Source organism: Thalassophryne amazonica, chromosome 12 (genome assembly GCF_902500255.1).
Source record: "Thalassophryne amazonica chromosome 12, fThaAma1.1, whole genome shotgun sequence".
In the NCBI taxonomy this organism is placed as follows: domain Eukaryota; kingdom Metazoa; phylum Chordata; class Actinopteri; order Batrachoidiformes; family Batrachoididae; genus Thalassophryne; species Thalassophryne amazonica.
The window spans coordinates 58422269-58436870 of NC_047114.1; the positions used below are offsets into that span (position 1 = coordinate 58422269).

The 14602-nt window shown below is 42.2% G+C and overlaps 1 protein-coding gene across 1 annotated transcript in view; it reads left to right on the plus strand.

Annotated features, from left to right (window-relative positions):
• Positions 1–5654: 5654 nt before the first annotated feature.
• LOC117521736 (ras-related protein Rab-11B) overlaps positions 5655–14602 on the plus strand; it is a 28708-nt gene continuing 19760 nt past the window's right edge. The window contains exons 1-2 of the mRNA XM_034183078.1: positions 5655–5916; positions 13899–14094. Coding sequence (XP_034038969.1) covers positions 5877–5916; positions 13899–14094 — 236 coding nt within the window. The 5' untranslated portion in view covers positions 5655–5876. The remainder of the gene's footprint in view (positions 5917–13898; positions 14095–14602) is intronic.

Here is a 14602-nt window from a genome sequence, read left to right on the forward strand (position 1 = left end):
CCACAGATGTCGCAAGATTTGAGGGAGCGTGCAATTGGCATGCTGACAGCAGGAATGTCAACCAGAGCTGTTGCTTGTGTATTGAATGTTCATTTCTCTACCATAAACCATCTCCAAAGGTGTTTCAGAGAATTTGGCAGTACATCCAACCAGCCTCACAACCGCAGACCACGTGTAACCACACCAGTCCCGGACCTCCACATCCAGCATGTTCACCTCCAAGATCGTCTGAGACCAGCCACTCGAACAGCTGCTGAAACAATCGGTTTGCATAACCAAAGAATTTCTGCACAAACTGTCAGAAACCATCTCAGGGAAGCTCATCTGCATGCTCGTCGTCCTCATCGGGGTCTCGACCTGAGTCCAGTTCGTCGTTGTAACCGACTTGAGTGGGCAAATGCTCACATTCGCTGGCGTTTGGCATGTCGGAGAGGTGTTCTTTTCATGGATGAATCCCGGTTCACACTGTTCAGGGCAGATGGCAGACAGCGTGTGTGGCGTCGTGTGGGTGAGCGGTTTTCTGATGTCAGTGTTGTGAATCGAGTGGCCCATGGTGGCAGTAGGGTTATGGTATGGGCAGGCATCTGTTATGGACGAAGAACACAGGTGCATTTTATTGATGGCATTTTGAATGCACGGAGATACCGTGACGAGATCCTGAGGCCCATTGTTGTGCCATCCAAGAACATCACCTCATGTTGCAGCAGGATAATGCACGGCCCCATGTTGCAAGGATCTGTACACAATTCTTGGAAGCTGAAAATGTCCCAGTTCTTGCATGGCCGGCATACTCACCGGACATGTCACCCATTGAGCATGTTTGGGATGCTCTGGACCGGCGTATACGACAGCGTGTACCAGTTCCTGCCAATATCCAGCAACTTCGCACAGCCATTGAAGAGGAGTGGACCAACATTCCACAGGCCACAATTGACAACCTGATCAACTCTATGTGAAGGAGATGTGTTGCACTGCATGAGGCAAATGGTGGTCACACCAGATACTGACCAGTATCCCCCCCTCCAATAAAACAAAACTGCATCTTTCAGAGTGGCCTTTTATTGTGGACAGTCTAAGGCACACCTGTGCACTAATCATGGTGTCTAATCAGCATCTTGATATGGCACACCTGTGAGGTGGGATGGATTATCTCAGCAAAGGAGAAGTGCTCACTATCACAGATTTAGACTGGTTTGTGAACAATATTTGAGGGAAATGGTGATATTGTGTATGTGGAAAAAGTTTTAGATCTTTGAGTTCATCTCATACAAAATGGGAGCAAAACCAAAAGTGTTGCGTTTATATTTGTGTTGAGTGTATATAAAACACAGCATATCAATATGCTTCATATCAGGTCAGAGAGAAAATGAGAGAGTTCCAGGGCATCCCGCCCCAAATCATATTTACACAAGTACAAACTACAGCAACCAATGCGACGTCTACTCTTTATAATGTCTATGGCTACGACCATGTTACGCGTGCTCTGATTGGCTGATTTCCGGTCTGATATTTTCCCATACATTTTTTACAAACCAGAACGATAAAAACACGATTAGAAAAACCAAGTCGGACATGAACATACTCCATAAATAAATAAACAGCACTGGAAAAAAAAACACACAGATTGAAAGCTTACCAGCTAACAGAGGTGAAGCAAAGAGGTCTGATTACAAGCCCGAAACAGTCAGCAGCTTTCATATTTGGGCAATACCGTAAGTTTACATGTTTATATATAATATAATCAACAAATTATTAACCTCGCTTGCTCGGTCTGTAAGGGAATATCACACATCTATGTTTTTCGCACAGACAGCTCAGTCTGATATTTTCTTGTACAGACCTTGAGCTCAGTTAATAATCCTTTAGGATTTTGGGTCAAGGATGAACGCTGCCAAAATGGAAAGTTGACAGGACTAATATTTTTGAAGAAATTAACGATTTTAGCTAACCAGTAAACAATGGACGCTGTGTTCCAGTTTGAGGTTTTGGGGTTTTAAATGTTGTTATTGGTTCATGTTAGTTAACAGTGTTGTTAGTGTTATTGATTTATTGTGTTTTGTACTTCAATTGGTTTAGTGAGTTTAGTTATGCGTCATGTTGCCATTACCATGAATGAGTTAAATGTCATGTTGCTGGTACCAAGAATGAAAGGTGTATTGCTTTTAATGACTTCCACCGTCTCTGTTTGTGCATGTCAAAAAAACAGAGGCCCCCCTCTTACTGCAGGATGCCGAAAAGACGAAAAGCTCTGCGTGCGTGTATAACTTTGATCCTGGACAAACTGTGGAGAGCTGACTGACTGGTATGCTTATGTATTTTGGGTCAAGGATGAACGCTGCCAAAATGGAAACTTGATAGGACTAATGTTTTTGGAGAAACTATTTTATATTGGGTAATGTTGCTCATTACATTCTGGACTAACTATTCCAGCAGGGGCAAGTAAATCTTCTTTTTATTAAAAGCATGCATGTATGAGTGTGTGATTTTATTAAGTAAGTTCAATGTAAGTACAATATAACTATAAATACATTAAAACATACATGATGACACAAGAAAGTGAAAACAGTTATTTCCATTGTGGTCCATTTAAAAAATAAAAAGACAAAATAGAAGTAAAAATAAAAATAATAATAATAATAATGTGCACATGATAACAAGAACCTAAACAATTTATAAATACATTAAGACAGTGAATTAACATGAATAAATTACACAATTAACAGGAAAAAAGGCTGACTTCTTTCTCTAAAAACTGTTGTCTAAGGTTCTAAAAACATTCTGGACTCACACGCCATTCCAACTCATTACAGAAACTGCACAATTTATTACCACCCTTGCAAAATGTCAGCTACCTATTTTATAAACACTACCCAATCTAGAGCCCTTGGATCCCCACAAGCAACATGCTAGTGTGTATACACACACACACACACATACATAGAGAGAGAGAGAGAAAGAGAGAGTTGAACAGTGGATGAAATACTTATTTGTCACATTGTATGTATACTGTTTACAGTTGTATGCAAAAGTTTGGGCACCCCTGATAATTTCCGTGATTTTCCTTTATAAATTATTGACTGTTGAAATTTCATTTAAATATATCATGTCGTGAAAGTGTCGTGACACGGACCCACAACAGGGGGCGTTAATGAACGGACAATGGAATAGCCAAAAGGTAACAATTTAATGTTGTGAATCACACAACGATATACAGACAGTAACAATACAGTGACTGTCAATTATACACCAGGTGACGTGTGGGCAGGCTCGACGATAGAAGACTCCTGGCGAGAGAAAAGCCGGATCCACACAGCTTCCACCGCCAACCGAGCTGAAGAACACCGGAGCCGCCAAGCCCTGCGCCCCAGGTGGCCGCTGTCTTCAGCAGTCAGACCCGGTACTGCTGGCAGAGAACAGAGACAGTCCAGATGAGTGTGAGGTCGCACACTCAGTAATCCCACAGTCTGAATTCAGTAAATGAGGGAGAACCTCCACCTCCAATCACACACTCGTGCAGCTCCTGAGTTAACCACTTATCTGAGTGGGGTGTGAGGCGAAGCCGTCGCAGTCCACACCAAACACCAAACGCCAACTCCGCAGATAAGGCACACCACAGGAAAACGGCTGCAAAAAGACATCAGACTAATACTCAATGTTTGATTCAGCAGAGAAAAGTACCTGATTGGTAGTTGATTTCTCGGCGAGGAGGTGGAGTTGCAGTCCGGCCTTTATGGTGATGGTGATGAGATGAATGAGTGACAGCTGGTGCTGAAGATGTGTGACAGCTGTCACTCCCAGTGGCTCCGGCGCCCTCTTGTGCTTGAAGCCCGCACTCCAAGCAGGGCGCCATCTGGTGGTGGTGGGCCAGCAGTACCTCCTGTTCAGCAGCCCACACAACAATATCATATAGCAGACGAATACACTGATATTTGAGAAGTGAAATGAAGTTACTAGTATTTACAGAAAGTGTGCAATAATTATTTAAAATGAATGGAGAGGTCTGTAATTTTATTGTAGGTACACTTCAACTGTGAGAGACAGAAACAATAAAGAAAATTCAGAATATCACATTGTATGATTTTAAAATCATTAATTTGCATTTTATTGCATGAAATAAGTATTTGATTACCTACCAACCAGCAAGAATTCTGGCTCTCACAGACCTATTAAGTTTTTCTATAAGAAGCCCTCATATTCTACACACTTTACCTGTATGAATTGCACCTGTTTGAACTCGTTATTTGTATAAAAGACACGTGTCCACACACTCAGTCAATCACACTCCAACCTATCCACCACAACCAAGACCAAAGACCTGTCTAAGGACACCAGGGACCTGCACAAGGCTGGGATGGGCTACAGGACAACAGACAAGCAGCTTGATGAGACGGCAACAACTAATGGTGCAATTATTAGAAAATGGAAGAAACACAAGATGACCGTCAATCTTCCACAGTCTGTGGTTCCATGCAAGATCTCGCCTCGTGGAGTAAGGATGATTCTAAAAAAGCTCAGAACTACACGGGAGGACCTGTCAATGACCTGAGAGCTGGGAGAAGGTCATGTTGTCAGATGAGACCAAAATGGAGCTTTTTGGTATCAGCGCCACTTGCCGTATTTGGAGGATGAGAACAACCCCAAGAACACCATCCCAACCATGAAGTGTGGGGGCGGAAACATCATTGTTGGGGGTGCTTTCCTGCAAAGGGGACAGGACGACTGCACCATATTGAAGGGAGGATAGATGGGGTCATCTATCGTGAGATTTTGGCAAACAACCTTCTTTCCTCAGTAAGAGCATTGAAGATGGGTCATGGCTGGGTCTTCCAGCATTACAATGACCCGAAACACAGCCAGGGCAACTAAGGAAGTGCTCCGTAAGAAGCATTTCAAGGTCCTGGAGTGGCCGAGCCAGTCTCCAGACCTGAACTCAATAGAAAATCTTTGGAGGGAGCTGAAACACGAAACCTGAAAGATGTGGAGATGATCTGTATGGAGGAGTGGACCAAAATCCCTGCTGCAGTGATGTGATTTTCTGTTTTCTTTCTTTTTTTTCTTTACAATCTGTCTCTCACAGTTGAAGTGTACATACGATAAAATTACAGACCTCGCCATTCTTTGTAGGTGGGAAAACTTCCAAACTTGACAGTGGATAAAATATTTGCCTCACTGTATATATATATATATATATATATATATATATATATATATATAAATTAAGCATTCACATTACACACCCAAGATTGCACAACATGGATGTTGTTAAGAAAAGCTGGTCAGCCATTAACATTATAATCAAATAAAAACAAAATCAAACAACAAATAACAAAGAAAGGAGTGGGCGTACCCCGCATGCAGACTGTATATTCTGTACACACAACGCGATATTTATGCCACCTGAGTCTTAAAAAAGGATAATTTCTCACTTAAACTTTGTTTACAGTGGTAGTTTGGATACATAGAAAAAGAAACCCCTGTCATATTACTTGCAAAAAGAAAAAGAAAAAGAAAAAGATTCAAAGTCGAAAAGTACAGCCTGATAAAATCGACTTTTTATTGAAATCTAAAATAATTAAATAATAAATATGAGAGAATTTCCACGTCAGCTGACTGCTGTTATCTGCTGGCATGCCAGTGAGGCGCGCCCCCTAGAGGATGGTATGGGAAATGGAAGGACTCCTCCCCTCCCTCTGCGGAGTTGTGCTCCTCTCTCCTGTCCTCTCGCTCCCTCCGTTTTCCGCCAGCTCGCCCTGACAGCCGACACTGGCGCAGAGGTTCAGTCCAAACAAACCTTATTTTTATAGCACCGGAGGAAAATTCACACGCTCGCTTTTCGTCCATCCGCATCCGGTGCCGGCGGAGCGGCCTCGTCTAGAATGGGGAACCGAGACGATGAATACGACTTCTTGTTCAAAGGTAATTAAATAAATAAAGATGCCTGCATTATCAAAGCTCACGCCTTATAGATGCCTATAAATCTCCCATTTCTTTATTATTTAGCCCAAAGTGCTCGTGTTTTTGTACTGAAAGCTGATGTTGGTCTTTTTGTGTTGCTACAGCATAAGTTGCGCGTGACAAAGCCCACAGCTGTTTACAGGTATAGGATGTTAACACCCTAATTTATCATATAAATTTTCTTTAAATTCAACTTAAATCGCTCTTCAAAGAGCAGATAGATTTTCTTCTTCCACCTTGTGTGGTTGGATGTGGGCCTCTGATGATCAATAAGCTTCATCACCAAACTCCACTGTGATTGGCTGAAAATGCATACATCAGTTCCTCAGTGTTATTCAAATCAATAGCCTCGGTACCACTGGAGCCATGGCAGGTTTTATCTTCGGTTTGACCCAGAATGCCTTCCTTTGATCGTGATATGAGCTCCTGTGGCACATTAACATCCTGGGCCTGGAGAAGCCAAAAGGCCATTTAGATGTAACAAAGTATCCTCTGTGGGATGAATAGGGCATCTGCCGGAGGCTGTGTGTGTGTCTCTGTGTGTGTGTGTGTGTCCAGCCAAAATAAGCAGGAAGGGCAAGGCAGCCCAAAACTGCCGATTCAGGTTTTGATGAAGCCTGTTATCAGTTTCCTGCAGCCCGGACCGGCACCATGTACACAGGGATGAAGTTTGGCTGTTTCCTTCATCGAGGAACAGAGAAAACAAAACTGTTAAGTTATAAGAGCGTTTGAGCACAGCTATTAATCCAGCACTGCTAACTGTTGAGACCTGCTCCTCAAGTCAAATCAATGAGGCGCTCAGCACAAATGATGGAGGGAAAAAAACCCTGTTCATAATCAATGTATGTATGTTGACTGTAGCTGTAAAAGACAATTCCTGTGAGACCATATGTTGACAACTCAGCAGATCAAGCATTTACAAGAGGCACTATACTTCAGCTGACAGTTTAGTCAGATTGTCAAAACCAGACCAGAGGCCACGTCTTAATGGTGAAAAGAAGGCACCTCACTTGAGAAGCTGAGTAAAGAGTTGGAGTGTCTGGGTTTGTGATTGTTGCAGATCAAGACCAAGATCCATAAGTTCATTGACGTCATAGATGTGGCCATCAGAAGTGTATTTGTATGCTGTGAAAGTGTCAGACTTTCACTTTTCTCAGCAATGACTTTCATGTCTCTGGTTTCTCAGCCTTTAACGTGGAGTTGCCTGGGAAGAGCTTATGGAGTCATGAGGTCATTGGACAGGTGTTTAGTAGTGCTGTTACCTTTGCAGCAGAAGGAAGGTCTAAGTAAGGGTCCTATCAGTGCTTCCTGTCTTATTGTATGGTTGTTAGACTTGGATGTTAACCAGTGACATAAGGTGATGACTGGATATCTTTGATGCAAATTCTCTTCATAGGATCTTGGGCACCACTGAAATGACTTTGCATCAAATGAATGGTTATTTAGGAAGACTTTGGTGAGGCATATCCCTTGCATTGTGAGGGAATGTCAGCTAAGATGCTATTGCCAAGTGGCACACTTCTCTAGGTATGATCAGCATGCAGGAGCCTCAGTGTTGAGTACCTCAACAACTGGTAAAGGCCAAAGAGATGGCCATATTTCACCAGCGTGATTCAGATAGATGCCTACTATTGAGTGGAAGGGATGGATGGGTTGACTGTCTAGGTGGCTGCCATGCAGGACCCAAGGCGGCTCTGTAGTGTGGTGGATGTGGCAACACGTGAAACACCAGTGCATATTCTCAGACCTGACATCTGACATAATCTTGTAGCCTTTAAGGCCCTACAATTTCAACAGCTCAGCCAGATGTGCAATAACATCAGGAGGCCAGATGTGTTCTTTTTGTCTACCGGGCCTGTCTTGAAATTTTGTTGACACACCTTCTTCAACAGTTGCACAAGAAGGAGTAATAACAGTGAAGAATCCTTCACAATAATGAGAAAATAGGCAATATTGTCCACTTGCATTATTGTTTTTATGATCCTTTCTGTGCACTGTGTAACTACCATAGAATGTGTGTGTATTGGACAAAACCTGCGTGATGTCACCCACTGGTTTTCTAGAGACCTGGAACAGCTGAAATCAAGTTCGTGTCTGGCCTGTGTTGTGGGCATTTCCATGTTCATAGCATCTGAATGATGAACTCTTTAATGTGTAAAAGGGTGGCGCGTGGGTAACTCAGTGTGTAACAAAAGACATCTGAAATGCCCCTCTCTTTGAGTCCGAGCCACCTAACCTGTGTACGGGTGTTTATTAACTCACATTTTTGGGAACTGTGAGGTGGTTTTCCTAATGGTTTACTTTGTTGTGGGCATTAAGAGTTATGAGCTGAGTATTTTCTCTAAGCATACAGATACATTAAGTGGATGTAATGAGTGAAGTTTCTGACAAAGTTATAAAGTGCTAACGCCATTAGCATACAACATTAAATCTGACGAGAGCTTCACTCAGTGCGAATACTGCAACAGAGCTGTCTTAGATGTTCCGTCAGGACGTTTCACAGCACACTAAGCTGTATTATTCCAGGTGTTTGCAATAAAATGCTCCAAAATAACACACAGTCTCCACTACAAAGCTGCATCCAGAAGACACGGAGCAAAACATGAGAGTTGGAGTCACTGGCTTCAGCAGCTGTCACTCAAAGAAACCATGCCCCAATTATACAGAACTTGATGGTTTAAAACATCTTAAACTAAGAAGCTAGAACCCCCCAGTTATCATGGAGGACGTAAAGATCTATACACACCAAAACCGTTTTTTGTACCAGGCTGTAAACATGTTTATTTTTGCTCTAAAGTTGAACATTTTATCATGGTGTCCTATGGGAAAGTGGTCTGTTTTGGAGCCAGCCTCAAGTGGCCAGTCAAGGAACTGCACTTCCACATCGGCTTCATTTCACGCGGTGTCAGGTTGCTGCTTGATAACTACAGGCTGTTGAAAACACTAAGTCTACAGATAGTTCAGACAGGCTAATTCAAATTATGCTGGCACACAGGAGATATAAATTTGCATTACTTTGATGCTCCTTTGACTCCTGCTTCAGGGTACTATGGTACCTTCTATCAACGAGGACCGTACTGAAAAGATTAAGCTATTGGCCTCATGAGAAACTAGTAACATTCTCAGATAGACAGATGTGTGTGAGAACAGGGGGCACTGCTCAAAGCACAACTGAAGTGACAGAGGTATTATACACGTATTCCAAATTTGTTACACTTCTAATGTTGCTATTGTTTAATTTTGTGACTGATGGGGAGAAATAGAAATATGAAGGTAACTGTTTCTGCTATGCAGATTTTGTCTGTGATGAATCAAGATTTTCACAGGAGAGGTTGAACACATATGTGTCTAGAGCATCACACACCGTACTTGACCGGGGATAAGTGAAAATACAGCTGTTGCAGCCATTGTCCCGAGCATTGCCTCACCAAGAAGTTCTGTGTTTTGTTTTGTTTTTTTTGTTTGTTTTTTTTCAGCTGTACATGTGTAGAAGGGCCTCATGTTTCACAAAAAACCCCACAAAACTATTGCTGACTATAAGTAAACAAACAACTAACAAAAGTAAGTTTATTTGGTCATTATCTCAATCTGATTTTTTTTCTTATTATTATTAAAATCAAACAAAAACATTCACAAAAACTTAGATGCTACATTAAAATTTCATGTGCTGTTGAATCACAAAAATTCATTATCTAGAGTCAGATATTCTGAGAAGCCCCCCACACACACACATACACCAGCTAAGTTTAACACAGACGGCTGTTTCAGATGTTTGTTAAAGGACATCTTCAGTTTTTTCACAACTTTACCTTGTGAGCAATCAATGCTTCTATGTGCCCTACTCACCTTTGGTAAATGCATCGTTGTATGAGAGAAATCTTGCACTGTCCCTCAGATATGTTCATTTCTAATCCTGTCTTTCAGCGCTACAACCTCCAGCTCCACCTCTTGTATTTTTGTCACCACCGTATTTAAGCCATATAGCATAGCTTGTTTCACCATCTCGATAACTTTAGTTTTCACTGTTGCAGATACCTTTCTATCACAAATCACTCCTCCTAATCTTCTCCACCCTACCTGCACTCTTCATCCCTTCTTAACCACACTCTACTTTGAACAGTTGACCACAAGTATTAAAAATCATAGACCTTCACCACCTCTGCTTCTTGTTGCTGCAACATTCTGCTGCTCTGCCTCTCAAACAAATCTCATTATTGCACTGTGCTCCTTCTCATTTACGCACAATGCGACAAAGCAGAGTGGTTATAACTGATGGAACAAAAACTGTGTGGGGGATTCCTTCTTAGTTGTTGAGAGTGCGTGCTGTCGGACACGCAGACCAAACCAGTGCCCCGGAACGCGCAGCATTTGATGTAGAACTTGCCCAAACAGAGCCGCACACACAGCTCGCCGCCACCCGAAACCCACTCCAGGTGGTGTGTGTATGAACGTGCAGTGTGCGCACTCCGGCTTTCAAGGCCGTATTGACACCGCCCACCATCTACCTTAAAGGTACACTGCACACCAACATGCCTTGCTACTTTCATTCCTCTTCTCTCTAGAGCATAATCTTCATCTCTTTTGGCTTTTCTCAACCTGTTCCCTACTGTCACTACAGCATGTTCTCCTTAAATGCTGTAGTCACCACTGGAAACAAGAAAGGTCTGAATTCATCTTTGATGCAATCTCACCTCCACGTCACGGCTGTCATAGTCCTCAAATATATCCTGCACCACCCCCACATACTTCTCTGCCACTTCCGACTTCCTTGTGCAATACTGCAATGCCATACTTCTCCTTCAACACTGTCAGAAACCATATTTTTGGTAACAAATCCTCACCACTTGTCTCACCATCTCTTTTTTTCATTGCCAGATTTCAGTGTTATTCTGTTATTTACTCTGCTGCATAATGACGAAATGGTGAAATAAAAACACAAAGGATTCAGAACATGGCGCAGGGGAGACATAAACCGGTATAAAGGACGTCCGGAAAGTATTCACAGCGCTTCACTTTTTCCACATTTTGTTACGTTACAGCCTTATTTCAAAATGGAGTATATTCATTTTTTTCCATCAAAGTTGTACTCACAAAACCCCCCGCGACCCGATCCCGGATAAGCGGTTGAAGATGAGAGATGAGAGAGTAAAAAACTAAGAAATCACCCTTACATAAGTATTCACACCCATTGCTCAATACTTTGGCAGCAGTAGCCTTAAGTCTTTTTGAATATGATGCCACACACTTGATGCACCTATCTTTGGGCAGTTTTGTCCATTCCTCTTGGCAGCACCTCTCAAGCGCCATCAGGTTAGATGTGGAGTGTCGGTGCACAGCCATTTTCAGATCTCTCCAGAGATGTTCAGTTGGATTCAAGTCTGGGCTCTGGCTTGGCCACTCAAGGACATTCACAGAGTTATCCTGAAGTCACTCCTTTGATATCTTGGCTGTGTGTTTAGGGTCATTGTCCTGCTGAAACATGAACCATTACCCCAGTTTGAGGTCAAGAGTGCTCTGGAGCAGGTTTTCATCCAGGATGTCTCTGTTCATTGCTGCATTCATCTTTCCCTCAATCCTGACTAGTCTCCCAGTTCCTGCCGCTGAAAAACATCCTCACAGAATGAAGCTGCCACCATCATGCTTCACTGTAGGGATAGTGCCTGGTTTCCTCTGAACATGATGCCTGGCATGCACACCAAAGACTTCAATCTTTGTCTTCTCATCAGATCAGAGAATTTTGTTTCTGATGGTCTGAGAGTCCTTCAGGTGCCATTTGGCAAACTCCAAGTGGGCTCCCATGTGCCTTTTACTAAGGAGTGGCTTCTGTCTAGCCACTCTACCATACAGGCCTGATTGGTGGATTGCTGCAGAGATGGTCATCCTTCTGCAAGGTTCTCCTCTCTCCACAAAGGAATGATGGAGCTCTGACAGAGTGACCATCAGCTTCTTGGTCACCTCCCTGACTATGGCCCTTCTCCCCCGATTGCTCAGTTTACTGATTGCCAGCTCTATTGAAGAGTCCTGGGGGATCCGAACCTCTTCGATTTATGGATGATGGAGGCCACTATGCTCATTTGGACCTTCAAAGCAGCAGAAATATTCCTGTAACCTTCCCCAGACTTGTACCTCAAGACAGTCCTGTCTCAGAGGTCTACAGACAATTCCTTTGACTTCATGCTTGGTTTGTGCTCTGACATGCACTGTCAACAGTGGGATCTTATATATAGACAGGTGTGTGCCAGATCATGCCCAATCAGCTGAATTTACCCAAGGTGGACTCCAATTAAACTGTATAAACATTTCAAGGATGATCAGTGGAAACAGGATACACCTGAGCTCAATTTTGAGCTCAGGCTGTGAATACTTGCATATTCACAGCTGCCCATACTTTTGAAGACATTGTACCATTCACATGCTGATAAATACAAAGTATGTTGCTTGTGTTATATTTTTTGCTGTTTAGCATACTGTATATTTTTGTAACTCCAAGGATGGCTGACCTATTAACTCTCAATCATTCATTCCTAAAGTAATTTTTCAAAAAAAGATTTCTCTAAAGTCAAGTACTTCTCAAAGATGAGCACAGCACTCAGAGGACTTACGGGTAATAATGTTTTAATTAGACTTGGGTTGTAAAAAGTGAACTTATCCTTGAAGGCCTGTGCACACCTTGACATAATCCTGTTGTAGTTGGAGCTGTCTGTAGGGATCAGTTTTCATTTTCAGTCCAGCAGGTTTTTTTTTTTCAGTGAAGACTAGAGGAACACATGAAACTAGGTTGCGATATCATCCCCTCGTCGATACAGAAATACAGTAATCCACTGATTAGATGCGGGTGCGTGTTCTCTATGCTCAATCTGCCTATTGCTACGTTTTCTCAAAGGTTTTTCTGTTACAGCATGCAGTCTGTATTCCTGTGACATTATTGTTAACTTTTGCATTGCTGAAGTTGACTATCCAGTGTCAGCTCATATCTGCACTGGGATGCTTGTTAAATATCACACAGGACTGATACAGAGCAATATTTTTCCAAAGCTCCTTACTGCATATGTATTCCTCTTGATTTTTTTCTTTGAGCCATCACAAATTGTTAAAAGAAGGAAAATAATAATAATAAATTTCACTTGAGAGCCCAACTGCACAAACCCTGTAACAGCAACATGTTAGTTGTAGCACACTGGGATGGCAGAGAAACTCTATAATCTGATCTTCTTTGAGCCTACTGAGATGCCTGAGTTGGTCACGGCATACTGCATTAGACAGCCGGACAGAGTTGGCAAGTCTTGTGGATTGATTGGTCAGTTTGCAATGCTGTCATTTGCTCATGTGCATATGCTTCCACTGCAGGACCATCTTGAACTTCATTCACATAGGTAATCTCTTCAAAGGTTGAACACGAGATACCAGCAACAATGAAAAATGGATCACAACAGCAGCATACTTGTATGCCAGTGCCTTCGTGTGATATGATGCTTTCTGATCTCTCTGATGAGGTCTGCCACAGCTTTTAGAAGAAACCATTTGCCTGTTTTTGCAACTTTCGGTTGATTTAATCAATCAGTAGCCTTTTTTTGGACTCCGCAACATTAACGCACATTAACAATACAGTGGTACATAGACACTACAAAATATATTTTAAAAAAGCCCCACTTCTAAAATAACAGCCAGAGCTGATATAAATGTTTAATGGTTAATGTAGCTGCGCAAAAATAGACAATAAATTCTAGCCTCTCGCTCATTAGTTATTGACATTAGTTCTTGACAGTTAAGTTTGGATTAAGCCTGCAGAAAAATAAAATCTGTGGGGGGTCCTGGTCCTGGTTTTGTCATCACATCAAGTGATTTTTGTGACAGTGGAAAATTCACACTTTTTATTTTCTGTGATGCTATACATATATTCTACTTTTTGTCTTGTTTTTTCCCTTTCCACTCTGTTTCCACAGTTGTGCTAATTGGGGACTCTGGTGTAGGAAAGAGTAACTTGCTGTCGCGATTTACAAGGAACGAGTTCAACCTAGAGAGCAAGAGCACGATTGGAGTGGAGTTTGCCACACGCAGCATTCAGGTAGATGGAAAGACAATTAAGGCTCAAATCTGGGACACAGCAGGACAGGAGCGCTACAGAGCCATCACATCAGCGTGAGTTTGGAACAACCACCACTGCATTTTGACAGTCCATTGGCAAAACCTTAAGGATTTTTGTAGGCTTTAAAAGCATTATTCTATAAAATGCAGTGAGTGAATACAGATAAATGAATGAGTCTGTCCTCTAAGTATTAACATGATAACTCAAAAATAATAAATGCTATCATCTTCAAAGTTTTAATAGGGCACATACAATGAGGAGAAAGTCTAAAATCTGGTGAGTATTGATGAGCCAGATCCATTGAAATGGCACCCTTTGTTTGGCCTAACTAATATGCCTGTGATGTGTCTGCCACCTGCTGGATGGTGAGTGAATCCTGGATTGATGGTGGATTAGAAGCAGGTGTGGTTGGAAAGAGACAGATTGTTTCCCCACAAAAATGCACTAAATCAGAGAAGTGAACTTACTTTGTGACTCAGATAATACAGTCATATCTTGTATTGTTGCATTAACAAACTGGAGGGGATGGACACATTTGTCTACCTATTCACTCACTGCATT